Genomic DNA, 26,857 nt, shown 5'->3' with positions numbered 1-26,857 from the left:
AGAGGGAGGACGACTTGTGCCTGTGTGGCTTTATGTGCTATAACTATAACTTTATGTCTTTTAACTTTTTTCCTATTGAGTGTGCCGATGTTTGATGACATCTGGCAACCTTTTTTTTTGCAACTATTAAAAGCGTGAGATAGTCTTGAACGCTACCCTGCATGTGTGAATGCATAAAGTTGCATGTTTCTCTGCATGCAAAGAGCGAGCGTCCTGTCCGACCTTTCAAAATCGTATGTGCATTTACTAGAACTGTAGCAGGAATTGCGCCTGTGCAAAGACAACGCTGTAGATTTGATGTCGGGCTGTAAGGTAGCAGGTGGGCCCAGCACCGCCGAAGCGTAGTATCCCTCGTTAGCGCAGCAGCAGTAATGATGCCGCAAAAAGAGGGACGCAGACCTTGCACATAAAAGTACCTGAAGCAGAAAATAAAAAGACGCCATTAGGCAGACGCGCGTTTGCTGGGTCGCTGCTTTCGTCCTTTAAAAATCGCTGACAGAAATGACCATTATGTAGCAAATCATCACCCTTAATAATAATAATAATTGGAGAGATTCGTTCAAAATCCACACAGATGTGCTGCAATCACACCAGGGACCTTTTTGCTTGCTAAACAAAAACTTGTGTTGTAGACACATTTTTTTTGGCCTCCAAGGGGTGCGAACAGACACATTTTAGGTTCCCACATCCAGCATCCTTAATTAATATGTAAAAATATGTGAGATTGTAGGCACACTTAACCCTCTCAAAATATACATTTTGGTAAAAAAAAAAAATAATAATAAAAAAAATATATTATTTTTCTGTCCTAAACTGATTTTTTCTTTTTAATGAAATATTTTCAAGCACAAAAATGGCTAAATAAACCAAAAAAAACCATTACTACACTAGTATTGGCTCCTCAATGAGACCAGAGTGCACTGTTTAGTATCGTGTCCACTGATTGGCTCAGCCTCAGACTGCATTACTGTGTTGGATTAAAATAGTTTAAAGATGACTAAAGTGTGTTACTTCATGTCTAGAGGGCTCCCATAGTTTTAGAAAACATATTTAGAAGGCCGTGAACCTTTTTTTTTATGCTCTAGCTATGTTGCGGTATTTAATTTATCGCGGTCATGTTTGGAACCAATTAACAGAGATAAACAAGGGAATAATAATGATGTACAAAATTGAATATATTTCTGCCATACTAATAATACATATACTTGTGTTGTAGACACTTTTTTTTTGCCTCCAAGGGGTGCGAACAGACACATTTTAGGTTCCCACATCCAGCATCCTTAAGAAATATGTAAAAATATGTGAGATTGTAGGCACACTTAACCCTCTCAAAATACACATTTTGGTTAAAAAAAAAAAATAATCCAACAAAATTATTATTTTTCTGTCCTAAACTGACTTTTTCTGATTTTTTTTAATTTTTTTTTTTTAATAAAGCATTTTTAAGCACAAAAATGGCTAAATAAACCAAAAAAAAAAATCAATACGACACTAGTATTGGCTACTAGATGAGACCAGAGTGCACTGTTTAGTATCGTGTCCACTGATTGGCTCAGCCTCTGACTGCATTACTGTGTTGGATTAAAATAGTTTAAAGATGACTGGTGTGATGAAGTGTGTTACTTCATGTCTAGAGCAGTGTTTTTCAACCACTGTGCCGCGGCACACTAGTGTGCCGTGGGAGATTATCTAATTTCACCTATTTGGGTTAAAATATTTTTTTCAAACCAGTAATTATAATCTGCAAATGATGTGTTGTTGTTGAGTGGTCGGTGCTATTTAGAGCTCGGCAGAGTAACCGTGTAATACTCTTCCATATCAGTAGGTGGCAGCCGGTAGCTAATTGCTTTGTAGATGTTGGAAACAGCGGGAGGCAGTGTGCAAGTAAAAAGGTATCTAATGCTTAAACCAAAAATAAACAAAAGGTGAGTGCCCGTAAGAAAAGGCAATGAAAGTTAGGGAAGGCTATGCAGAAAAAAACTAAAACTGAACTGGCTACAAAGTAAACAAAAACAGAATGCTGGACGACAGCAAAGACTTACTGTGGAGCAAAGACAATGTACATCCGAACATGACATGACAATCAACAATGTCCCCACAAAGAAGGATAAAAACAACCGAAATATTCTTGATTGCTAAAACAAAGTAGATGCGGGAAATAGCGCTCAAAGGAAGACGTGAAACTGCTACAGGAAAACACCAAAAAAGGAGAAAAAGACACCAAAATAGGAGCGCAAGACAAGAACTAAAACCCTACACACAGGAAAACAGCAAAAAACTCCAAATAAGTCACGGCGTGATGTGACAGGTGGTGACTGTACACCTACTTTGAGACAAGAGCTATAGTGATGCATGCTTGGTTATGGTTTAAATTCATATCCAACAACTGCGACAACGACTTTTTACTGTCAACTGAGTTTCATTTTTTAGTGATTTCTGCTGGTGGTGTGCCTCCGGATTTTTTCAACGCAAAAATGTGCCTTGGCTCAAAAAAGGTTGAAAAACACTGGTCCAAAAGGCTCCCATAGTTTTAGAAAACGTATTTAGAACGCCGTGAACAATTTTTTTATGCTCTAGCTATGTTGCGGTATTTAATTTATCGCGGTCATGTTTGGAACCGAGATAAACAAGAAAATAATAATGATGTACAACATTTTATATATTTCTGCCATACTAATAATACATATTCAATTAACCACACAACAGGAAGTTCACCTTTGCCATGCTTTAATTAAAAATAATTCTTTAGAAATTCCCTATGTACAGTACATCTGCAATAATATTAACAACAGCATATGAATAAAAATAGTCACAATTTTTACCCACCATCAGTACATCAGCATGATGACAAACTAAACAAAAGTACGGAGGAGCCCCTCTTCCTTACATCTCCTCATAGCTCATTCAACATTTACAGTATGTACAGTATTCTGACAAGACAAATAACATGGCTGTTGGAAATCAAGCAGACAAATCAAGATTCTTAATTAAAAACAACAAAGCTTTGTAAACAAGCATAGTTCATTAAAGAGATGTTGCATATCCTTTGTCAGATGTGCGAGGAGGGGGAACAAAAAAAAGTCTTTGGCCAAAAAACAGAGTTAAGAACTCGGTACTGGAAAGATGCACCATGTGAGACGTAAGGCTGGTGATGTGTAAACGTGCGCTCAGGTCTGCCGATGAGTTACCCTGCATGGGCTACTGGATCCAATAAATAATCAGCTGTCAGTCTGCCAGGATGTAAAAAAAAAAAAAAAAATATTGGTTGCTGGTTCGTCTGCAAGGTCGCTCGGTATCCGGGTCACGAAGGGCTGTTCAGAAGGGGACTAGAGGTGGTCGTAGGCGGCCGCCGAAGGGTGAGCGGTGCGGGACGCTGTGCTGTAATAATAGGGTGTACCTGAAGGGGGCCGAGAGAAAAATAAAATGGTAGACTTTTAAAACACATTTTGTCACATTTAGAATCTTTGTGGAGAGTACAACAGAATTGTGTGCAATATTCAGTGCAGTTTAAAAGTAAGATAAGAAAAAAACAATCTAATTTATTCTTTATTTTTATCATGCCGCTGCTGCTTCTTTGAAGTGTGTCGGTACAACCACACAATTAGCAGGGGTTTGTACAATAAATAGTACTAATTAATGATCATAAAACCTGTCATAGCCACTTGTTGTTAATACCGTGACCCAGTGGTTCTCAAATGGGGGTACGCGTACCCCTGGGGGTACTTGAAGGTATGCCAAGTGTCATGACTTGGTCCTGGGGTTTAGTTTTTCTCGAAGGCAACGGAAAGTTGGCTCGGGCGAGACGGTAATGAAGGTACATTTTTATTTAAACACTATAAATACAAAACAAGGAAGTAAACAAAAGGCGCGCACAATGGCGGAGAACAAACTATGAAACCAAACACTTGCACAAAGGCAAAAACTATGAACAACAAAAAACACTAACTGTGGCAGTAATAAACAAAACTTACTTGGCATGGACAAAAAGGAGCAGCGTGAACGATGGACATGAAAAAAGAGTCAGAAATGTGCAGAGCATAAATGTGGGGATGTCACCAGAAAGACAAACTGAAAAACAATTAACTTAAATACTACAGACATGATTAACGAAAACAGGTGCGTGACTCAAAACGTGAAACAGGTGCGTGACGTGACAGGTGAAAACTAATGGGTTGCTATGGTGACAAACAAGAGTGCACAATGAGTCCAAACGTGGAACAGGTGAAACTAATGGGTAATCATGGAAACAAGACAAGGGAGTGAAAAGCCAGAAACTAAAGAGTCCAATAACTAAACAAAACATGACTAAGACAATACATAATTACACAGACATGACACCAAGGGGTACGTGAGATTTTTTTTAAATATTCTAAAAATAGCAACAATTCAAAAATCCTTTATAAATATATTTATTGAATAATACTTCAACAAAATATGAATGTAAGTTCATAAACTCAGTGAAGCACAAGCTCAGGTTTCTCACTAAAATGTCTGTCAAAAAGAACTGTGAAAAGAAATGCAACAATGCAATATTCAGTGTTGACAGATTTTTTTGTGGACATGTTTCATAAATATTGATGTTAAAGATTTCTTTTTTTGTGAAGAAATGTTTAGAATGAAGTTCATGAATCCAGATGGATCTCTATTACAATCCCCAAAGAGGGCACTTTAAGTTGATGATTACTTCTATGTGTAGAAATCTTTATTTATAATTGAATCACTTGTTTATTTTTCAACAAGTTTTTAGTTATTTTTATATCTTTTTTTCCAAATAGTTCAAGAAAGACTACTACAAATGAGCAATATTTTGCACTGTTATACAATTTAATAAATCAGAAACTGATGACAGTGCTGTATTTTACTTCTTTATCTCCTTTTTTCAACCAAACATGCTTTGCTCTGAATAGAGGGTACATGAAATAAAAAAATGTTCACAGGGGGTACATCACTGGAAAAAGTTGGAGAACCACTGCCGTGACCGATAAGTTATACTACCCGTATTTTCCGCACTATAAGGCGCACCGGATTATAAGGCTCACCTTCAATGAATGGCCTATTTTAAAACTTTGCTCATATATAAGGCGCACCGCATTATAATGCGCATAGAATAGACGCTACAGTAGAGGCTGGGGTTACGTTATGCATCCCGTAGTTGCGAGACCTGTTGTGGCTCAATATTGGTCCATATATAAGGCGCGCCGGATTATAAGGCGCACTGTCAGCTTTTGAGAAAATTGGAGGTTTTTAGGTGCGACCTTATAGTGCGGAAAATACGGTAATCATATATTTTAAAACAGCGTTGTTCCCGCTGCGTGCACACGCAATGAAAACCACTTAAAACTCTCGCACCTATGCAAGGGACCCGTGACTAAATTGATGTATTGAAAAATAGCTTACCTTTACACTATTTCCATTTATTCACGCAATATTAAATAGAAAATAATTGATACAACATTAGAATAAATCAGGAACAAGAAGAAGCAGAAAGGAAAGCTTCTGCTTGGCACTCAGCATCAAGGGTTGGAATTGGGGGTTAAATCAGCAAAAATGATTCCCGGGCGCGGCCACTGCTGCTGCTCACTGCTCCCCTCACTTCCCAGGGGGCGATCAAGGGTGATGGGTCAAACGCAGAGAATAATTTCGCCACACCTAGTGTGTGTGTGACAATCATGGGTACTTTAATTTTAACTTTACTGCCCCTTATTCACACAAATACAACAACAGACTCTAAAAATTGACATTGTAAGTTTACAGTAAGTTACTTACTAATAATTGCATCACTTTTACAGTAACAGTAGATTTTTATTACATTATTTTACTGTGAAAAAATACTGTGACATGTTTACAGTGTAGAAGTCTATTACAGTAAGGCCATGTTTCTATTTTATAACATAAAAAAATAAAAAAATAAAGTCACAACTTTTCATCAGCATTTTTTTAAATACAGAAAGATATTTTTTTCTTCCACTGTCAAGTCAACGCCTTTAAATTGATTGTGCATTGCAGTAACTGGTGCAGGAGAGCAGAGGGACAATACAAATATGCCTTACTTAAAAAAAAAAAAGAAGCCTTTTTTAATGAATAAAAATGATATATTGTACACTAATATAACTTTGCTCGCTCTGAAGTGAGTCTATTGTTCCTGTGCACGGAGCTTGCACTGGAACAATAGTTCAAAGCAACCGGGGGTTACACACTATTTATACCCAGCATGTTCTGCAAATGCATATAAATTCCCCTAATTTTATGGGTGGTTTAAAAAGACATTTTAATCAAAGTAATAAATCTAAAAAAAAAAAAAAAATGATACCTCCTTAAACGCCAACTACTTTTTAAACCCTCTGCATTGTTCCCGCTGCACATGAGGAGCTTCACAGGAACAGTCGGAAAATAGTCAAATTATCCATAAAGATATAGTAACTTATTGTACATTTTTACCTATGTAATTCTCATTGTTGCATGTTAATAATAGGTCAGTTATAAGCTGCTTTTAAATGCTGCACAGTGAAATACTGAAGTCATATGCAGAATATAGTAACATGGACATTTTACCACTTGACTGTCATAAACGGATGCATGTTATTTAAATGCTGTGAACTTAACGTGAGAGTGTTTACAGTGTACATCTTCTTTAATTTAGTGCTGTCAATCTATGAATTACACTTTTAGGTGCAAGATTGTTGTGTGCAGACAAAAGTTTGTTTGTGTCAGATGTCTCCCACCTGCTGATAGTTTAGGCCAGGGGTCAGCAACCCGCGGCTCTCTAGTGCCGCCCTAGTGGCTCCCTGGAGCACTTTTAAAAAAAGGATTGAAAATGGAAAAAGATGGGGGTAAAAAATATTTATTTTGTCTTAATATGTTTTTTGTTTGAGGACAAACATGACACAAACCTTCCCAAGTGTTATAAAGCCCACTGTTTAATATGTTTGTGTGTATGCTTTACTAATTGGTGAACATCGTTTTGTCCTACTAATTTCGGCAGTTCTTGAACTCACCATAGTGTGGACTGTGATGCAACAGTTTGTTTACATGTAAAAATCTTCCACTCCTTCTTTGTCTCATTTTGTCCACCACACATTTTATACTGTGCGTGAATGCACAAAGGTGCGCTTTGTTGATGTTATTGACTTGTTGGAGTGCTAATCAGGCAAATCAATGCTAACATGCTATTTAGTCTAGATATATGTACATATTGCATCTTTATGCCTCATTTGTAGGTATATTTGAGCTCATTTGATATCCTTGACTTTTATCCTCTTTGGTATATAATTTCGTTGTGCATGTCTCATGTCACATTATCTGTATGTAATATTGGCTGCATTTCAGATAGTTGTTCCAGACCACAGCAAACATTACCCAGCTTGCCAAAGATTGTAATAAATCCGTTAAAAGAAGACAGCCTGCCGTTTCCTTTAACGTGGACACACACATCTATACCTTTGGTCATTAAAAGGCAGTCATTTCCAGGAGTTAAATCAGCCTCTGATTTACTAATGGTTTCTAATGTTGTAAAAATTTGTCTAGAATAAATATATAAAATTTCAACATTTCTGTTAACCAAGGTTTGCTTCAGCCTGCGACACGTAGTCATTTTGATAGTAGACTATTATAGCTAAGATAGACACCTACGTCATGTGTTGCCTTCATTAAAAGTAGAGATGTCCGATAATGGCTTTTTTGCCGATATCCGATATTGTCCAACTCTTAATTACCGATTCCGATATCAACCGATACCGATATATACAGTCGTGGATTTAACACATTATTATGCCTAATTTTGTTGTGATGCCCCGCTGGATGCATTAAACAATGTAACAAGGTTTTCTAAAATAAATCAACTCAAGTTATGGAAAAAAAATGCCAACATGGCACTGCCATATTTATCATTGAAGTCACAAAGTGCATTATTTTTTTTTAACATGCCTCAAAACAGCAGCTTGGTATTTGGGACATGCTCTCCCTGAGAGAGCATGAGGAGGTTGAAGTGGGCGGGGTAGAGGTAGGGGGAGTAGGGGTTAGCGGGGTGTATATTGTAGCGTCCTGGAAGAGTTAGTGCTGCAAGGGGTTCTGGGTATTTGTTCTGTTGTGTTTATGTTGTGTTACTGTGCGGATGTTCTCCCGAAATGTGTTTGTCATTCTTGTTTGGTGTGGGTTCACAGTGTGGCGCATATTTGTAACAGTGTTAAAGTTGTTTATACGGCCACCCTCAGTGTGACCTGTATGGCTATTGACCAAGTATGCGTTGCATTCACTTGTGTATGTGAAAAGCCGTAGATATTATGTGATTGGGCTGGCACGCAAAGGCAGTGCCTTTAAGGTTTATTGGCGCTCTGTACTTCTCCCTACGTCCGTGTACACAGCGGCGTTTTAAAAAGTCATACATTTTACTTTTTGAAACCGATACCGATAATTCTGAAACCGATACCGACAATTTCCGATGTTACATTTTAAAGCATTTATCGGCCGATGATATCGGCAGTCTCATATTATCGGACATCTCTAATTATAAGACTTATATATGGCTTTTAATTTTTTGCGGCTCCAGATATTTGTTTTTTGTATTATTTTGGTCCATTATGGCTTTTTCATCGTTTTGGGTTGCCGACCCCTGGTTTAGGCTGACACTTCAGCCTTTGTCAGAGCTTTAATTACACTTTTGAAATTGGATTATTCATGATTAATCACTGGTTATTATATTACTCACTTGCATAATATAAGTGAACTTAAAAAATGATTGCAATAATGGATAAAAATGCAATTTTTTTTTGGGTCAGATTGTCCATACAGTCAAAATGATCTCCGTATATGTATGATTACCGTATTTTTCGGACTATAAGTCGCAATTTTTTTCATAGTTTGGCCGGGGGTGCGACTTATACTCAGGAGCGACTTATGTGTGAAATTATTAACACATTACTGTAAAATATCAAATAATATTATTTAGCTCATTCACGTAAGAGACTAGACGTATACGATTTCATGGGATTTAGCGATTATGAGTGACAGATTGTTTGGTAAACGTATAGCATGTTCTATATGTTATAGTTATTTGAATGACTCTTACCATAATATGTTACGTTAACATACCAGGCACGTTCTCAGTTGGTTATTTATGCCTCATATAACGTACACTTATTCAGCCTGTTGTTCACTATTCTTTATTTATTTTAAATTGCCTTTCAAATGTCTATTCTTGGTGTTGGGTTTTATCAAATAAATTTCCCCCCCAAAAATACGACTTATACTCCAGTGCGACTCATATATGTTTTTTTAGGGATGTCCGATAATGGCTTTTTGCCGATATCCGATATTCCGATCTTGTCCAACTCTTTAATTACCGATACCGATATCAACCGATATATACAGTCGTGGAATTAACACATTATTATGCCTAATTTGGACAACCAGGTATGGTGAAGATAAGGTACTTTAAAAAAAATATTAATACAATAAAATAAATTAAAATTAAAAACATTTTCTTGAATAAAAAAGAAAGTAAAACAATATAAAAACAGTTACATAGAAACTAGTAATTAATGAAAATGAGTAAAATGAACTGTTAAAGGTTAGTACTATGAGTGGACCAGCAGCACGCACAATCATGTGTGCTTACGGACTGTATCCCTTGCAGACTGTATTGATATTTATTGATATATAATGTAGGAACCAGAATATTAATAACAGAAAGAAACAACCCTTTGGTGTGAATGAGTGTGAATGGGGGAGGGAGGTTTTTTGGGTTGGTGCACTAATTGTAAGTGTATCTTGTGTTTTTTATGTTGATTTAATTAAAAAAACAAAAACAACCCCCCCCCCCCCCCCAAAAAAAACGATACTGATATTAAAAAACTGATACCGATATTTTCCGATATTACATTTTAAAGCATTTATCTCTAGTTTTTTTCCTTCTTTTTTATGCATTTTCGGCCGGTGCGACTTATACTCCGGAGCGACTCCGGAGTGTATCTTGTGTTTTTTATGTTGATTGAATTTAAAAAACAAAAAACGATACCGATAATAAAAAAAAAACCGATACCGATATTTTCCGATATTACATTTTAAAGCATTTATCTCTAGTTTTTTTCCTTCTTTATTATGCATTTTCGGCCGGTGCGACTTATACTCCGGAGCGACTCCGGAGTGTATCTTGTGTTTTTTATGTTGATTTAATAAAAAAAACAAAAAACGATACCGATAATAAAAAAACTGATACCGATATTTGCCGATATTACATTTTAAAGCATTTATTTCTAGTTTTTTTCCTTCTTTATTATGCATTTTCGGCCGGTGCGACTTATACTCCGGAGCGACTCCGGAGTGTATCTTGTGTTTTTTATGTTGATTTAATTAAAAAAAAACAAAAAAAAACGATACCGATAAAAAAAACAACCGATACCGATATTTTCCGATTTTACATTTTAAAGCATTTATCTCTAGTTTTTTTCCTTCTTTATCATGCATTTTCGGCCTGTGCGACTTAAACTCCGGAGCGACTCCGGAGTGTATCTTGTGTTTTTTATGTTGATTTAATTAAAAAAAAAAAAAAAAAACGATACCGATGATAAAAAAAAAACGATACCGATATTTTCCGATATTACATTTTAAAGCATTTATCTCTAGTTTTTTTCCTTTTTTATTATGCATTTTCGGCCGGTGCGACTTATACTCCGGAGCGACTTATACTCCGGAGTGTATCTTGTGTTTTTTATGTTGATTTAATTAAAAAAAAAAACAACAAAAAACACGATACCGATAATAAAAAAAACCATACCGATATTTTCCGATATTACATTTTAAAGCATTTATCTCTTAGTTTTTTTCCTTCTTTATTATGCATTTTCGGCCGGTGCGACTTATACTCCGGAGCGACTCCGGAGTGTATCTTGTGTTTTTTATGTTGATTTAATTAAAAAAACAAACAAACAAAAAAAACACGATACCGATAATAAAAAAAACCATACCGATATTTTCCGATATTACATTTTAAAGCATTTATCTCTTAGTTTTTTTCCTTCTTTATTATGCATTTTCGGCCGGTGCGACTTATACTCCGGAGCGACTCCGGAGTGTATCTTGTGTTTTTTATGTTGATTTAATAAATAAAATAAAAAAACGATACCGATAATAAAAAAACCGATACCGACATTTTCCGATAATACATTTTAAAGCATTTATCTCTAGTTTTTTTCCTTCTTTATTATGCATTTTCGGCCGGTGCGACTTATACTCCGTAGCGACTCCGGAGTGTATCTTGTGTTTTTTATGTTGATTTAATAAAAAATAAAAAAAACGATACCGATAATAAAAATACCGATACCGATATTTTCCGATATTACATTTTAAAGCATTTATCTCTAGTTTTTTTCCTTCTTTATTATGCATTTTCGGCCTGTACGACTTATACTCCGGAGCGACTCCGGAGTGTATCTTGTGTTTTTTATGTTGATTTAATAAAAAAATTAAAAAAACGATACCGATAATAAAAATACCGATATTTTCCGATATTACATTTTAAAGCATTTATCGCTAGTTTGTTTCCTTCTTTATTATGCATTTTCGGCCGGTGTGACTTATACTCCGGTGCGACTTATACTCCGAAAAATACGGGTAATGCGGTCATTTTTTGTGATGAATCATATGAGTTAACTGGTTACTTTTGACAGCCCTGCAATAGTTAGAACAACTTATTGGGAATTGGCTGAGAGGACTCTGGCATCGGGACTCGCGTCGTCATTGAAATTGTAACCGCGGCAAAAAGGTTGCCGACAAACAGGCCGCCATCGCTCACCCAGTATGCTGGAGTTGGTGAACCTCCAGGCGTCGCCGTAGGAGGCGTAGGGCGAGTGGCTGTAGGACTGCGCCGAGTAGTCGCCGCCGGCTGCAAGGGAAGAAAAACGCTCACGTCATCCCGGCCCGTAGTGAGCCGTTTGTGCCGCCGTTAGCTCATCATTCACCAGCAGTTTAGCCCGGCCTGTAAAGCATTAATCTGCAGTGCAGGTGTGGAAGGGCCCAAATCCTCCCGACTCAGCGGTGCATGCACGCCCGGCCCCCCTCCTCCCTCCCGTTTTGAAATTCCCTCTCCTCCTGCACTTCCTTCACTTTTTTTACATTCCAATATCTAATTGGTAATTATGTCGGCTGGAATGAATCCCCCCGTGCCCCCCCTGACATCTTTCCGTCGATCCTTACCCTCCCCTCTCTTATAGGAGGTAATTGTGTATCAACGCTCCCTCGCAGCGAGCCCACCAGAAAAAATAATAAATCAGACCCTCTCATTTCGCGCTTCGAAGGGCAGACTTCAAATATATATAAAAAAAACCATCACACACACACACACACACAGTGTGGCATCCTGACGTACACACACACACACATTACAAAGACCTCCCTCCTGGGCCCCCTGGTTCCCATGGCGATGTGTGGTCAGAGGTGTCTGGGTGGAGGGGGGATGTGGGCAGCAGGGCGGAACCCCCAAGCCTGTTCCTTGTACCCCCTGGGCCCACACACACACACACACACACACACACACACACACACACACACACACACACACACACACACACACACACACACACACCAAGCTTCCTATTCTCTTTGCTTATAAAACTCCTTTTTGCGCACCACAGGTGTACCTGCGACAACGCCGGTGATGGCCGACGAGGAGTATCCCGACTGGGCGGGCGGCGGGATGTGAGGTGGGTACCCAGGCAGGGTGGAGCTCACCATGTCTCGCCCTGCACACACACACGCACACACACACACACACACACACACACACACACACACACACAAGACGAAATGTTCATTTTTGTCCATACATTGACACATTAGGAAGCGTGTACCTAATGAATTGTCCATTGACGTAAGCCGTTTGATTGATGGACATGGTTGAAATGGGCGTTACCTGACATGATGGACTGGCTACCGAACTGGCCGTACACAGGTGCATGATGGGAGAATGAGTTGTAAGAGTTGGGGTAATGGTTGCTGCAGCTGCTGCCGACAGAAAGGGGCTTCTGCAGCTCCACGAAGGCCATGTTCGGAGAGGAGGGACTCGTGCTGGTGACCTCAGGGGACATTTCCTGCTTTAGGCAGAGCGGCAGGGACTGGAGGGGCTCTGGACCGAGTGCGCGTGGAGATGGGAGTGAGGTGAAACCGGTGGGAACGCTAAAAACAAGGCGCGGTAAGACTCACCGGGCACCATGGCGTAGGTCTGATGCGCCGTCAGATTGCGTCCGATGGCGGAGCTCGAGGCCACCAGGCCGGTTTTGGCCTCCTCCAGGCTGCCGGTGATGAGCGAGAGCGGGTACAAAGTCTAAGAGGGGGCGGAAGGACGCCAGGTTAGCCATTACAACAACAACAACAACACCGCCGACCTGAGAGAGTTCACGACTCCTCCCAGGCGACGCTCACCTGTTCCGTCTTGTTGGCGGAGCCGAAGGAGTCGGGCGGGTAGTGCGGACGCTCGAAGCTGCAATCCACGTGCTGCGAGAAGTGGTCGAGGCGCATGGTTTTCCTCGGAACGCCGCCGCTGCCCTGGGAGTCCACGCTGTGTCGACAACTGTCCTGGTCACCTGAGAGAAAGAGAACTCCGGTTTAGACTTGATGGACGCCAACCTCTCGCAATTGTTGCGTTTTGGACCAGTTGTTCTTCCCAGGGAATTCAAGTCACAAGTCGCTCCCAAGCTCTTTACGACACTTAAAGCTGAGTTGAAAAACCACCAGAGACAGAATAGGTATTTTGTAATATATTTGCAAAGCTTTGCAGATATACATTCACAGAGACAGCATAGAACATTCGAATTGCCCCGCTAAGATCGTCTGCCCCCCGAAACACCCTCTCCCCTCTTAAGTCCCTGGCAGTCCTGTGTCTCTAGCCAAAACAAATGTCCATTATCTCTCTCTCTCTAACATTCCTCATTCAAGGTTAAGCACACAGTTTTGCAGACAACCAAAAGACCACAATTGGAAGAAAAACACTAGCTGTTTTGTAATATGATTATGAAATAAAAAGAAGTAACACTTAAATTCGGATATATGTAAATATCTGCCTCCGACACAATCCAGCTGGAAATGCTACAATTTGCACTCGAGCTGTCCGATAACATCTGACTGCCGATATTATTGGCCGATAAACGCTTTAAAATGTAATACCGGAAATTATCGGTATTGGTTTCAAAAAGTAAAATCTATGACTTTTTAAATCGCCACTGTGTACACGGACGTAGGGAGAAGTACAGAGCGCCAATAGACCTTAAAGGCACCGCCTTTGCGTGCCGGCCCAGTCACATAATATCTGCGGCTTTTCACACACATACAAGTGAATGGTCAACAGCCATACAGGTCACACTGAGGGTGGCCGTATAAACAACTTTAACACTGTTACAAATACGCGCCACACTGTGAACCCACACCAAAGAAGAATGACCAACACATTTCGGGAGAACATCCGCACCGTAACACAACATAAACACAACAGAACAAATACCCAGAACCCCTTGCAGCACTAACTCTTCCTGGGACGCTACAATATACACCCCCCTAACCCCCCCCCCCCTCCCTCCCACCTCAACAGGTAGGGAGAGCATGTCCCAAATTCCAAGCTGCTGTTTTGAGGCATGTTTTTAAAAAAAAATGCATTTTGTGACTTCAATAATAAATATGGCAGTGCCATGTTGGCATTTTTTTTCCATAACTTGAGTTGATTTATTTTGGAAAACCTTGTTACATTGTTTAATGCATCCAGCGGGGCATCACAACAAAATTAAGCATAATAATGTGTTAATTCCACGACTGTATATATCGGTATCGGTTGATATCGGTATAGGTAATTAAGAGTTGGACAATATCGGAATATCGGATATCGGCAAAAAAGCCATTATCGGACATCTCTAATTTGCACCAGAAATTAAAATGTTACAATAGTGTGGACCAGGGGTCACCAACCTTTTTGAAAGCAAGAGCTACTTCTTGGGTACTGATTAATGCGAAGGGCTACCAGTTTGATACACACTTAAATAAATTGCCAGAAATAGCCAGTTTGCTCAATTTACCTTTAACTCAATGTTATCATTAATAATTGAACGGTTTAAAAGAGGAGAAAACACAAAAACAATGAAAATTAAATTTTGAAACATGTTCTATTTCGACTCTTTAAAATTCACAATTCAACCGAAAAAAAGAAGAGAAAAACTAGCTAATTTGAATCTTTTTGAAAAAATTAAAAATATAATTTATGGAACATCATTAGTAATTTTTCCTGATTAAGATTAATTTTAGAATTTTGATGACATGTTTTAAATAGGTTAAAATCCAATCTGCACTTTGCTAGAATATATAACAAATTGGACCAAGCATATTTCTAACACTCCTCTCTGAGCTGCCACCTTACCGTGGTAGAGGAGTTTGCGTGTCCCAATGATCCTAGGAGCTATGTTGTCCGGGGGTTTCTATGCCCCCTGGTAGGGTCTCCCAAGGCAAACTGGTCCTAGGTGAGGGATCAGACAAAGAGCAGCTCGAAGACCTCTATGAAGAACATTAACAAAAGACCCAGATTTCCCTCGCCCGGACGCGGGTCACCGGGGCCCCCCTCTGGAGCCAGGCCCGGAGGTGGGGCACGATGGCGAGCGCCTGGTGGCCGGGCCTGTCCCCATGGGGCCCGGCCGGGCACAGCCCGAAGAGGCAACGTGGGTCCCCCCTCCAATGGGCTCACCACCCATAGCAGGGGCCATAGAGGTCGGGTGCAGTGTGAGCTGGGCGGCAGCCGAGGGCAGGGCACTTGGCGGTCCGATCCTCGGCTACATAAGTTGGCTCTTGGGACGTGGAACGTCACCTCGCTGGGGGGGAAGGAGCCTGAGCTAGTGCGTGAGGTGGAGAAGTTCCGGCTAGATATAGTCAGACTCACTTCGACGCACAGCAAGGGCTCTGGAACCAGTTCTCTTGAGAGGGGCTGGACTCTCTTCCACTCTGGCGTTGCCGGCAGTGAGAGGCGACGGGCTGGGGTGGCAATTCTTGTTGCCCCTCGGCTCAAAGCCTGCACGTTGGAGTTCAACCCGGTGGACGAGAGGGTAGCTTCCCTCCGCCTTCGGGTGGGGGGGACGGGTCCTGACTGTTGTTTGCGTTTACGCGCCAAACGGCAGCTCAGAGTACCCACCCTTTTTGGATTCACTCGAGGGAGTACTGGAGAGTGCTCCCCCGGGTGATTCCCTCGTTCTACTGGGGGACTTCAACGCTCATGTTGGCAGCGACAGTGAAACCTGGAGAGGTGTGATTGGGAAGAATGACCGCCCGGATCTGAACCCGAGTGGTGTTCTGTTATTGGACTTTTGTGCTCGTCACAGATTGTCGATAACAAACACCATGTTCAAACATAAGGGTGTCCATATGTGCACTTGGCACTAGGACACCCTAGGCCGCAGTTCCATGATCGACTTTGTAGTTGTGTCATCGGATTTGCGGTCTCATGTTTTGGACACTCGGGTGAAGAGAGGGGCGGAGCTTTCTACCGATCACCACCTGGTGGTGAGTTGGCTGCGATGGTGGGGGAGGATGCCGGACAGACCTGGCAGGCCCAAACGCATTGTGAGGGTTTGCTGGGAATGCCTGGCAGAGTCTCCTGTCAGAGAGAGTTTCAATTCCCACCTCCGGAAGAACTTTGAAAATGTCACGAGGGAGGCGCTGGACATTGAGTCCGAGTGGATGATGTTCCGTGCCTCTGTTGTCGAGGCGGCCGATTGGAGCTGTGGCCGCAAGGTGGTTGGTGCCTGTTGTGGCGGTAATCCTAGAACCCGTTGGTGGACGCCGGCGGTGAGGGATGCCGTCAGGCTGAAGAAGGAGTCCTATCGGGTTCTTTTGGCTCATGGGACTCCTGAGGCAGCAGACAGGTACCGACAGGCCAAGCGGTGCGCGGCTTCAGCGGTCGCGGAGGCAAAAACTCGGACATGGGAGGAGTTCGGGGAGGCCATGGAAAAAGACTTCCGGACGGCTTCGAAGCAATTCTGGACCACCATCCGCCGCCTCAGGAAGGGGAAGCAGTGCAGTGTCAACACCGTGTATGGTGGGGATGGTGCTCTGCTGACCTCGACTGCGGATGTTGTGGATCGGTGGAGGGAATACTTCGAAGACCTCCTCAATCCTACCAGCACGTCTTCCTATGAGGAAGCAGGGCCTGGGGAATCTGTGGAGGGCTCTCCTATTTCTGGGGCTGAGGTTGCCGAGGTAGTTAAAAAGCTCCTCGGTGGCAAGGCCCCGGGGGTGGATGAGAACCGCCCGGAGTTCCTTAAGGCTCTGGATGTTGTGGGGCTGTCTTGGTTGACAAGACTCTGCAACATCGCGTGGACATCGGGGGCGGTACCTCTGGATTGGCAGACCGGGGTGGTGGTTCCTCTCTTTAAGAAGGGGAACCGGAGGGTGTGTTCCAACTATCGTGGGATCACACTCCTCAGCCTTCCCGGTAAGGTCTATTCAGGTGTACTGGAGAGGAGGCTACGCCGGATAGTCGAACCTCGGATTCAGGAGGAACAGTGTGGTTTTCGTCCTGGTCGTGGAACTGTGGACCAGCTCTATACTCTCGGCAGGGTCCTTGAGGGTGCATGGGAGTTTGCCCAACCAGTTTACATGTGCTTTGTGGACTTGGAGAAGGCATTCGACCGTGTACCCCGGGAAGTCCTGTGGGGAGTGCTCAGAGAGTATGGGGTAACGGACTGTCTTATTGTGGCAGTTCACTCCCTGTATAATCAGTGTCAGAGCTTGGTCCGCATTGCCGGCAGTAAGTCGGACACGTTTCCAGTGAGGGTTGGATGTTGGCTGCCCTTTGTCACCGATTCTGTTCATAACCTTTATGGACAGAATTTCTAGGCGCAGTCAGGGCGTTGAGGGTATATGGTTTGGTGGCTGCAGGATTAGGTCTCTGCTATTTGCAGATGATGTGGTCCTGATGGCTTCCTCCGGCCAAGATCTTCAGCTCTCACTGGATCGGTTCGCAGCCGAGTGTGAAGCGACTGGGATGGGAATCAGCACCTCCAAGTCCGAGTCCATGGTTCTCTCCCGGAAAAGGGTGGAGTGCCATCTCCGGGTTGGGGAGGAGATCTTGCCCCAAGTGGAGGAGTTCAAGTACCTCGGAGTCTTGTTCACGAGTGGGGGAAGAGTGGATCGTGAGATCGACAGGCGGATCGGTGCGGCGTCTTCAGTAATGCGGACGCTGTATCGATCCGTTGTGGTGAAGAAGGAGCTGAGCCGGAAGGCAAAGCTCTCGATTTACCGGTCGATCTACGTTCCCATCCTCACCTATGGTCATGAGCTTTGGGTCATGACCGAAAGGACAAGATCACGGGTACAAGCGGCCGAAATGAGTTTCCTCCGCCGAGTGGCGGGGCTCTCCCTTAGAGATAGGGTGAGAAGCTCTGTCATTCGGGGGGAGCTCAAAGTAAAGCCGCTGCTCCTCCACATCGAGAGGAGCCTGATGAGGTGGTTCGGGCATCTGGTCAGGATGCCACCCGAACGCCTCCCTAGGAAGGTGTTTCGGGCACGTCCGACTGGTAGGAGGCCACGGGGAAGACCCAGGACACGCTGGGAAGACTATCTCTCCCGGCTGACCTGGGAACGCCTCGGGATCCCCCGGGAGGAGCTGGACGAAGTAGCTGGGGAGAGGGAAGTCTGGGCTTCCCTGCTTAAGCTGCTGCCCCCGCGACCTGACCTCGGATAAGCGGAAGAAGATGGATGGATGGATGGATGGATATTTCTAACAAAGACAAATCATTATTTCTTCTAGATTTTCCTGAACAAAAATTTTAAAATAAATTCAAAAGACTTTGAAATAAGATTTAAATTTGATTCTACAGATTTTCTAGCTTTGCCAGAATAATTTTTTTGAATTTTAATCATAATAAGTTTGAAGAAATATTTCACAAATATTCTTCGTCGAAAAAAACAGAAACTAAAATGTAGAATTAAATTAAAATGTATGTAAAATTATTATTCTTTACAATAAAAAAAAATGTTTACTTGAACATTGATTTAAATTGTCAGTAAAGAAGAGGAAGGAATTTAAAAGGTAAAAAGGTATATGTGTTTAAAAATCCTAAAATTATTTTTAAGGTTTTATTTTTTCTCTAAAATTGTCTTTCTGAAAGTTATAGGAAGCAAAGTAAAAAAATAAATGAATTTATTTAAACAAGTGAAGACCAAGTCTTTAAAATATTTTCTTGGATTTTCAAATTCTATTTGAGTTTTGTCTCTCTTAGAATTAAAAATGTCGAGCAAAGCGAGATCAGCTTGCTAGTAAATAAATACAATTTAAAAAATAGAGGCAGCTCACTGGTAAGTGCTGCTATTTGAGCTATTTTTAGAACAGGCCAGCGGGCGACTCATCTGGTCCTTACGGGCTACCTGGTGCCCGCGGGCACCGCGTTGGTGACCCCTGGGGTGGACTATAGCTTGCACTGATTGGGAATTGATCCCACGCTCGCTGCATTAAAGTCAGCTGCGTGAACCACTACACTATTCGTGTCTGTCAACGCTGGCAGAGAATGGCGGCGCTCAAGTGGTAAAACCCTGCAAAATGTAGCGCATAAGAACCGTAACATTTATTTGTCCGTGCATTTCACACAGAATCCAGACATTGTCCAAACTGCTAATTGCCCAACAATTGCTTCCAACACAACAGAGTGCAAGTCATGAAGGGGTTTGACTAGGAATGTCCCGATTCAGTTTTTTGTAGTCCTGACACGATACATGGACAACAGATTATAAGAAGTAACTAAAGTGAACACGATAGCATATTATATTATGAAGCTTATGTTATTAAATGTAGAATTTGCTAGTATTGTACTAAAATGTGTGGTATTGAATACTTAAAACTAGAGCTGTCCGATAATGGCTTTTTTGCCGATATTCCGATATGGTCCTACTCTTAATTACCGATTCCGATATCAACCGATACCGATATATACAGTCGTGGAATTAACACATTATTATGTCTAATTTTGTTGTGATGCCCCGCTGGATGCATTAAACAATGTAACAAGGTTTTCCAAAAATAAATCAACTCAAGTTATGAAAAAAAATGCCAACATGGCACTGCCATATTTATTATTGAAGTCACAAAGTGCTTTTTTTTTTTTTAACATGCCTCAAAACAGCAGCTTGGAATTTGGGAAATGCTCTCCCTGAGAGAGCATGAGGAGGTTGAGGTGGGCGGGGTTGGGGGTGGGGGGTAGGGAGTAGCGGGGGGTGTATATTGTAACGTCCCGGAAAAGTTAGTGCTGCAAGGGGTTCTGGGTATTTGTTCTGTTGTGTTTATGTTGTGTTACGGTGCGGATGTTCTCCCGAAATGTGTTTGTCATTCTGGTTTGGTGTGGGTTCACAGTGTGGCGCATATTTGTAACAGTGTTAAAGTTGTTTATCGGCCACCCTCAGTGTGACCTGTATGACTGTTGACCAAGTATGGATGGCATTCACTTGTGTGTGTGAAAAGCCCTAGATATTATGTGACTGGGCCGGCACGCAAAGGCACTGTCTTTAAGGTTTATTGGCGCTCTGTACGTCTCCGTACAACGGTGTTTTAAAAAGTCATAAATTTTACTTTTTGAAACCGATACCGATAATTTCCGATATTACATTTTAAAGCATTTATCGGACGATAATATCGGCAGTCCGATATTATCGGCAGTCCGATATTATCGGACATCTCTACTTAGAAGAACTAACTAAAGTAAACATGATAGCATATTATTATGAAGCTTATGTTATTAAATGTAGAATTTGCTAGTATTGTACTAAAATGTGTGGTATTGAATACATAACACAATTTTTTTAACACAACAAAGTATGTAGTGCACAAGAACTATACAAAAGCAAAGCTACGATCGGCTCCTTTTTTGAATATGTAGGGTTTGCCCTCAAAGCCTTCCTGTATCCATACTTACTCCCTGAGTTTGTAAACAATAACAAAAAACACCCCAAAATATTTTGTAATAATAAGAACAAAAAGAAAATGATCAAACTAATCACTTTAGTATCGTTTATATACTGATACCATGCTAGTCGACATCTGAGTGGATCACCCTTCTTTTACGTTGAAACTACAGATGTCCGATAATGGCTTTTTTGCCGATATCCCGATATTGTCCAACTCTTAATTACTGATTCCGATATCAACCGATACTGATATATACAGTCGTAGAATTAACACATTATTATGCCTAATTTTGTTGTGATGGGGGGTGTCTATTGTAGCGTCCCGGAAGAGTTAGTGCTGCAAGGGGTTCTGGGTATTTGTTCTGTTGTGTTTATGTTGTGTTACGGTGCGGATGTTCTCCCGAAATGTGTTTGTCATTCTTGTTTGGTGTGGATTCACAGTGTGGAGCATATTTCTAACAATGTTAAAGTTGCTTATACGGCCCCTCTCAGTGTAAACTGTATCGCTGTTGATGAAGTATGCGTTGCATTTACGTGAGTGTGCGTACAGAAGCCGCTCATATGTTGTGACTGGGCCGGCACGTGTTTAGGAAGGATGAAAAGCGGCCGAGACGACAGCTCGTAGAGGACGTTAAAAGCAGTGCCTGTAAGGCACGCCCCCAAGACTGTGAAATACAAGATATAATGACTGATGAACACCTTCGTTCGATAATGAAGGCTGCCTCAGCTCAAAGCCTGAGCCCCGACATTAATGAACTAGCATCCAAGATAAGATGGCAGGTATCTGGCTCGGGTACATCAGATTGGATCAGTGTGTTGCAAACTGAGCAGTTTAAAGTCCAGAATGGTTGGTTTATTCATTATTTTATTTTCAAATGTATTAGCCTGTGGAAACAGTTAATGTTGATATTTACCTCAGAAGGATGCAAATAGAAAAGAGGCATTCAATTTGTATTTAAATTGTATTTGATATGCCATTGATATTTTTTTATTATTATTTGAAACTGGATTTTGCATGTCACTATGAAGTTATATAAGCCTTGCTTGTTCAATATTCAATGCAAAACTTGTTTGGGTCCCTATTAAAAGGTTAATTTGTTCAACTTTGGCCCGCGGCTTTGTTCAGTTTTACATTTTGGCCCACTCTGTATTTGAGTTTGACACCCCTGGGCTAGAGTAACGTAACCATATATGTAAAACAACGACTGATTCAGTGCGTCAAAAACAAATCAGAAGTGCTAAACACGGATATTATAAAAGCGTTTATCATTGTTTACATTCAGAGCAGCCATCTTTTAAACCAATTCGGGGGTGGTGAGAATGCTCCGACTTTCCAGTTGAAATTACGACGGGGAACTCGGAAATTCCGACTTTCCAGTACAAATGTAACACAACTCCTGCGTTTGTGTGACAACACTGCAAAAACTGAAATCGAAGTAAGATAAAATATCTCAAATAAGGGTGATATTTGCTTATTTTCTGTCTGATAAGATAATTCTTCTCACTAAGCAGATTTTATGTTGGAGTGTTTTACTTGTTTTAAGTGTTTTGGTCCTAAATTATCTCAGTAAAATATTACAGCTTGTAGCTGAGATTGTATGACCTATATTGAGTAAAGCATGCTTGAAACTAGAATATCAACTGTTGCAAAGCTGTGTCATCAACACTCACAAATATGAAACTACTTTTTTAAAGTAATAATTTCTTATTTCAAGCATGAAAAAAAAAATCATGATGCCGAGCGCATATCATTATGTCAAGATAATGGCACTAGCATTTACTTAATTTAAGAATATTTTCTACATTTTGAGCAAAAATGTCTTTTTTTTTTTTTTCTACCAAAAAAAGTGCACTTGTTATTAGTGAGAATATACTTATTTTAAGGTATTTTTGGGTTCATTGAGGTTAGCTCGTTTTACTTGTTTTGGAAAGTCTTGACAAGCCGAATTTTCTTGTGCTATTGGCAGATAATTTGGCTTAGTTCAAATAAAAACCGCACATTTTTGTATTTTTTTTTTCTTGTTTTTGAACACTGACTTTTTGCAGTGAAGGAATATGGAAATGTAATTTTGTCTCCCCGGGCATGCATCTCTTTCACGCGAGTACAACTTTAGCATGTAAACACTGGAACACAGCTGCGGCCTGGGCTCGGCCCACTACCGTATTTTTCGGAGTATAAGTCGCTCCGGAGTATAAGTCGCACCGGCCGAAAATGCATAATAAAGAAGGAAAAAAAAACATATATAAGTCGCACTGGAGTATAAGTCGCATTTTTTGGGGAAATGTATTTGATAAAACCCAACACCAAAGTTCCCTCTAATTTTTCATGTGTGAGCAAACGCAAAAACTCCCTGAGCATTCAGTGGAGCCCATGTGAGCAACATCAGACGTGCACACTGTGGCTACACCAGCAGCACACCTGTCCCAAACCTGACTAAATAACAAGTTCAATCTCCATCCATCCATGCATTTTCTTCCGCTTGTCCCTTTCGGGGTCGCTGGGGGTGCTGGAGCCTATCTCAGCTGCATTCGGGCGGAAGGCAGGGTACACAACGACATCCTCGGTACAGAGCCCACATAAGGGCAAGGAAAAACTCACCCTAGTGGGACGTCGATGTGAATGACTATGAGAAACCTTGGAGAGGACCGCATATGTGGGTAACCCCCCCCCCCCCCCCTCTAGGGGAGACCGAATGCAATGGATGTCGAGTGGGTCTGACATAATATTGTGAGAGTCCAGTCCATAGTGGATCCAACATAACAGTAAGAGTCCAGTCCATAGTGGGGCCAGCAGGACACCATCCCGAGCGGAGACGGGTCGGCAGCGCAGAGATGTTCCAATCAACGTCTCAACCTGACATTAATGTTGTATCAACGTTGTATTTGTGTTGTAGAATTTTTGGTCATTTCCGACGTTGATTAAATGTCGCCAAAAAGCCAGTTGCTTCAACGTTACGTTTGAGTTGCTCAACGTCTGGACCTAATTCAACAAGTTCCCAACAAACCTCTAAAGGCCTTAGTGGCCACATGCGTGGACAGCACCTTTTTAGCTCTTATTTCCAAAATTGTGTACACTACTGAATTGGGGTCTTATGGCCGCTTATGTGGACACTTATACTGCCATCTGGTGGTGTCAGAAGAGTATAACATACAATGGAATTTGGAGGGGAAAAAAAGTGTACAAATAAGAATTAGCATGTCACTAAACATGAAGTACACGCTTGTGTACTTATGGCCTAAGTACATCATATCAAAAGATGATTCTTAGTTTTTATTCTAATTAGGGTCCAAAAGCCCAAATAGCAAAAGGAAATAAAAAAAAGCATGTAAACAAACCGCGTTGGCCTTAAGAGGTTAATGTCTTGTGCCTGCTAAATATTTTGTAAGGATTTTATTTATTACACACCAGCTGTTTGATTCTAGCGCGCATCTTAGTTTATTTTATTTATTTTAAATTGCCTTTCAAATGTCTATTCTTGGTGTTGGGTTTTACCAAATAAATTTCCCCAAAAAATGCGACTTATACTCCAGTGCGACTTATATATGTTTTTTTCCTTCTTTATTATGCATTTTCGGCCGGTGCGACTTATACTCCGGAGCGACTTATACTCCGAAAAATACGGTATTTTTTAAATCGCCATGTAAAACCGATAATGCTCATCGGTAGCATTTCTAAGGCAAATCATCGAGCTGACGCATTTCAAAAAAGTGGCGCCTTACTGTGCTTTTGAGCGCCTTCTTGCTTTGTTGGCATGGAACATTGTAACATTACTTTGAGGTAGCCTGGTTGAGTCCACTCTTGAGTGCTAACTGCTTGTTTCCCTGCCAAGTGCTTGAGCCGGCGCCAAGCCTGCAACTGGATGTGATGTCATGTGTAACAAAGGTATCGGAAATATGGCACTGTTTACGTGAATCAAGACCCGGTAATACCGACGGAAGTCAGTCACTACCAATACCGATCCCGGGTTTTTAAGATTTCATGCAAAGAAAAGACCTTCAAAGACTTGTTTGGCCTTACTGTCGTCATGGCTCCTCTTGCCCTCGCTGCTCGGTTGAGGAATTCCCAACAGGCCGTTGATGGAGTAGGTGGACCCCAACGAGTCCGAGTGCGGCGACTCAGGCGGGGTGACAGCAGAACTGGGGACTAAGAATAGGAAACTGTGATGCAAATCTATCTGGAACCAAAGAAAGTATTCTGGAAGACAAAGATCGAAGACTTACTCAAGGTTTGCCCAGGACTTAGAACTTTCCCATCCAAGGGGAGATTAAACGGCTGCTGGACTTTGGTTCGAATGATCCTAAAACAAAGTGCACCAGCAGAGTGAACAACAAGGAAAAGTGACCCAATTGGACAGCATTCCGTGAGCTGGCTGTTGACCTGTTAATGGAGCTGACGCTGGGCACGGTGTCGCTGTCACAGACCGTCTCAGCCAGGAGTCTGTCCCTGATCTCCCAGGCGAACATGGTGGGGTTGTGCCTCTTGTATTCCGCGATCTTCTCCACCACCTTCGGTGTGGCCACTTTGGGCTTGGAGCCCCCGATCACGCCCGGTTTGATGCTGCCCGTCTCATAGTACCTGAGCATCGGCGATAAGCGACGTTTTAGTCGTCCGCTTCACTCGTGGCGACGGCGGACTCACCGTCCCAGGATCTTGCTGACGCAGCCGTGGCTGACTCGGAGCTGCCGCGAGATGTCGCAAGGCCGCACCCCCTGGTGTGCCATGTCCACGATGCGTTGCCGGATCACCTCCGGGAGCGGACGGCCATTAACAAACATTCCGCCTAGTTGGTTAAGACCCCCATGACCTGGGGGAGTAGGGGGGATGAACACTTATAAATGTCGAGGAACACAAGACGGCGAAACAATCTCACATTTTTAAAATTTTGATGAGTGGAAACGTTAGATTTTAGTGATGGTTGCCTCTCATAAATGTCAACTTTTTGATAATAAAATGAGTAAATACCACTAATAATCAGAAACATACTCACACTCATAATAACAACATGCATATGGTCCGGAGCACAACAAATAAAGTACTTTCAAGTTTGAAAACTATTAAGAGTACATATATATATATATATATATATATATATATATATATATATATATATATATATATATATATATATATATATATACGCATCAAAATAATCCCCTCAATTCCCCCCCAAAAAACGGATTAACTCGCTGGAATATAAAGACAATATAACATACATCCATAAACGTGGATGCATATGACAAAGTGCAATACATTTATCTGTACAGTATTTTATTTATTTATATCTGCACCTTATTACTCTTTTATCCTGCATTACAACGAGCTAATGCAACAAAATGTGGTTCTTATCTGTACTGTGAAGTTAAAATTTGAATGACAATAAAAGGAAGTCTAAGTCTATATATATATATATATATATATATATATATATATATATATATATATATATATATATATATATATATATATATATATATATATATATATGTGTGTATATATACATATATATGTATATATATGTATATATACATATATATATACATATATATGTATATATATATATATGTATGTGTATATATACATATATATGTATATGTATATATACATATATATGTATATGTATATATACATATATGCATATATACATATATATGTATATGTACATATATATATATGTATATATATATATATATATATGTATATATACATATACATATATATGTATATATACACATATATATATATATGTGTATGTATATATATATATGTATATATATATATATACTTATATGTGTATGTATCTATATATGTGTATGTATATATATGTGTATGTATATATATATATATATGTGTATGTATATATATATGTATATGTGTGTATATATATATGTATATATTTGTATGTATATATGTATCTGTATATGTGTATTTATATATAAAAAT

General features: G+C 40.9%; 1 protein-coding gene across 3 annotated transcripts in view; it reads right to left on the bottom strand.

Moving 5' to 3' along the window:
• Positions 1–2,718: 2,718 nt before the first annotated feature.
• Positions 2,719–26,857, bottom strand: part of pax8 (paired box 8) — a 29,354-nt gene continuing 5,215 nt past the window's right edge. For 2 of the 3 annotated variants that reach the window (XM_061926916.1, XM_061926918.1), the window contains 10 exons: positions 25,556–25,721; positions 25,295–25,492; positions 25,138–25,214; positions 24,935–25,060; positions 13,414–13,574; positions 13,195–13,315; positions 12,905–13,117; positions 12,633–12,734; positions 11,789–11,878; positions 2,719–3,397 (listed from right to left, as the gene is read on the bottom strand). In XM_061926916.1, the coding sequence (XP_061782900.1) occupies positions 3,327–3,397; positions 11,789–11,878; positions 12,633–12,734; positions 12,905–13,117; positions 13,195–13,315; positions 13,414–13,574; positions 24,935–25,060; positions 25,138–25,214; positions 25,295–25,492; positions 25,556–25,721 (1,325 nt within the window). In that variant the 3' untranslated portion in view covers positions 2,719–3,326. The remainder of the gene's footprint in view (positions 3,398–11,788; positions 11,879–12,632; positions 12,735–12,904; positions 13,118–13,194; positions 13,316–13,413; positions 13,575–24,934; positions 25,061–25,137; positions 25,215–25,294; positions 25,493–25,555; positions 25,722–26,857) is intronic. The other variant, XM_061926917.1, reaches the window with a different exon arrangement.

Source organism: Nerophis lumbriciformis, linkage group LG32 (genome assembly GCF_033978685.3).
Source record: "Nerophis lumbriciformis linkage group LG32, RoL_Nlum_v2.1, whole genome shotgun sequence".
Lineage (NCBI taxonomy): Eukaryota > Metazoa > Chordata > Actinopteri > Syngnathiformes > Syngnathidae > Nerophis > Nerophis lumbriciformis.
Note: the sequence above shows the minus strand (reverse complement) of the source record. Positions and strands in the feature narration are given on the sequence as shown.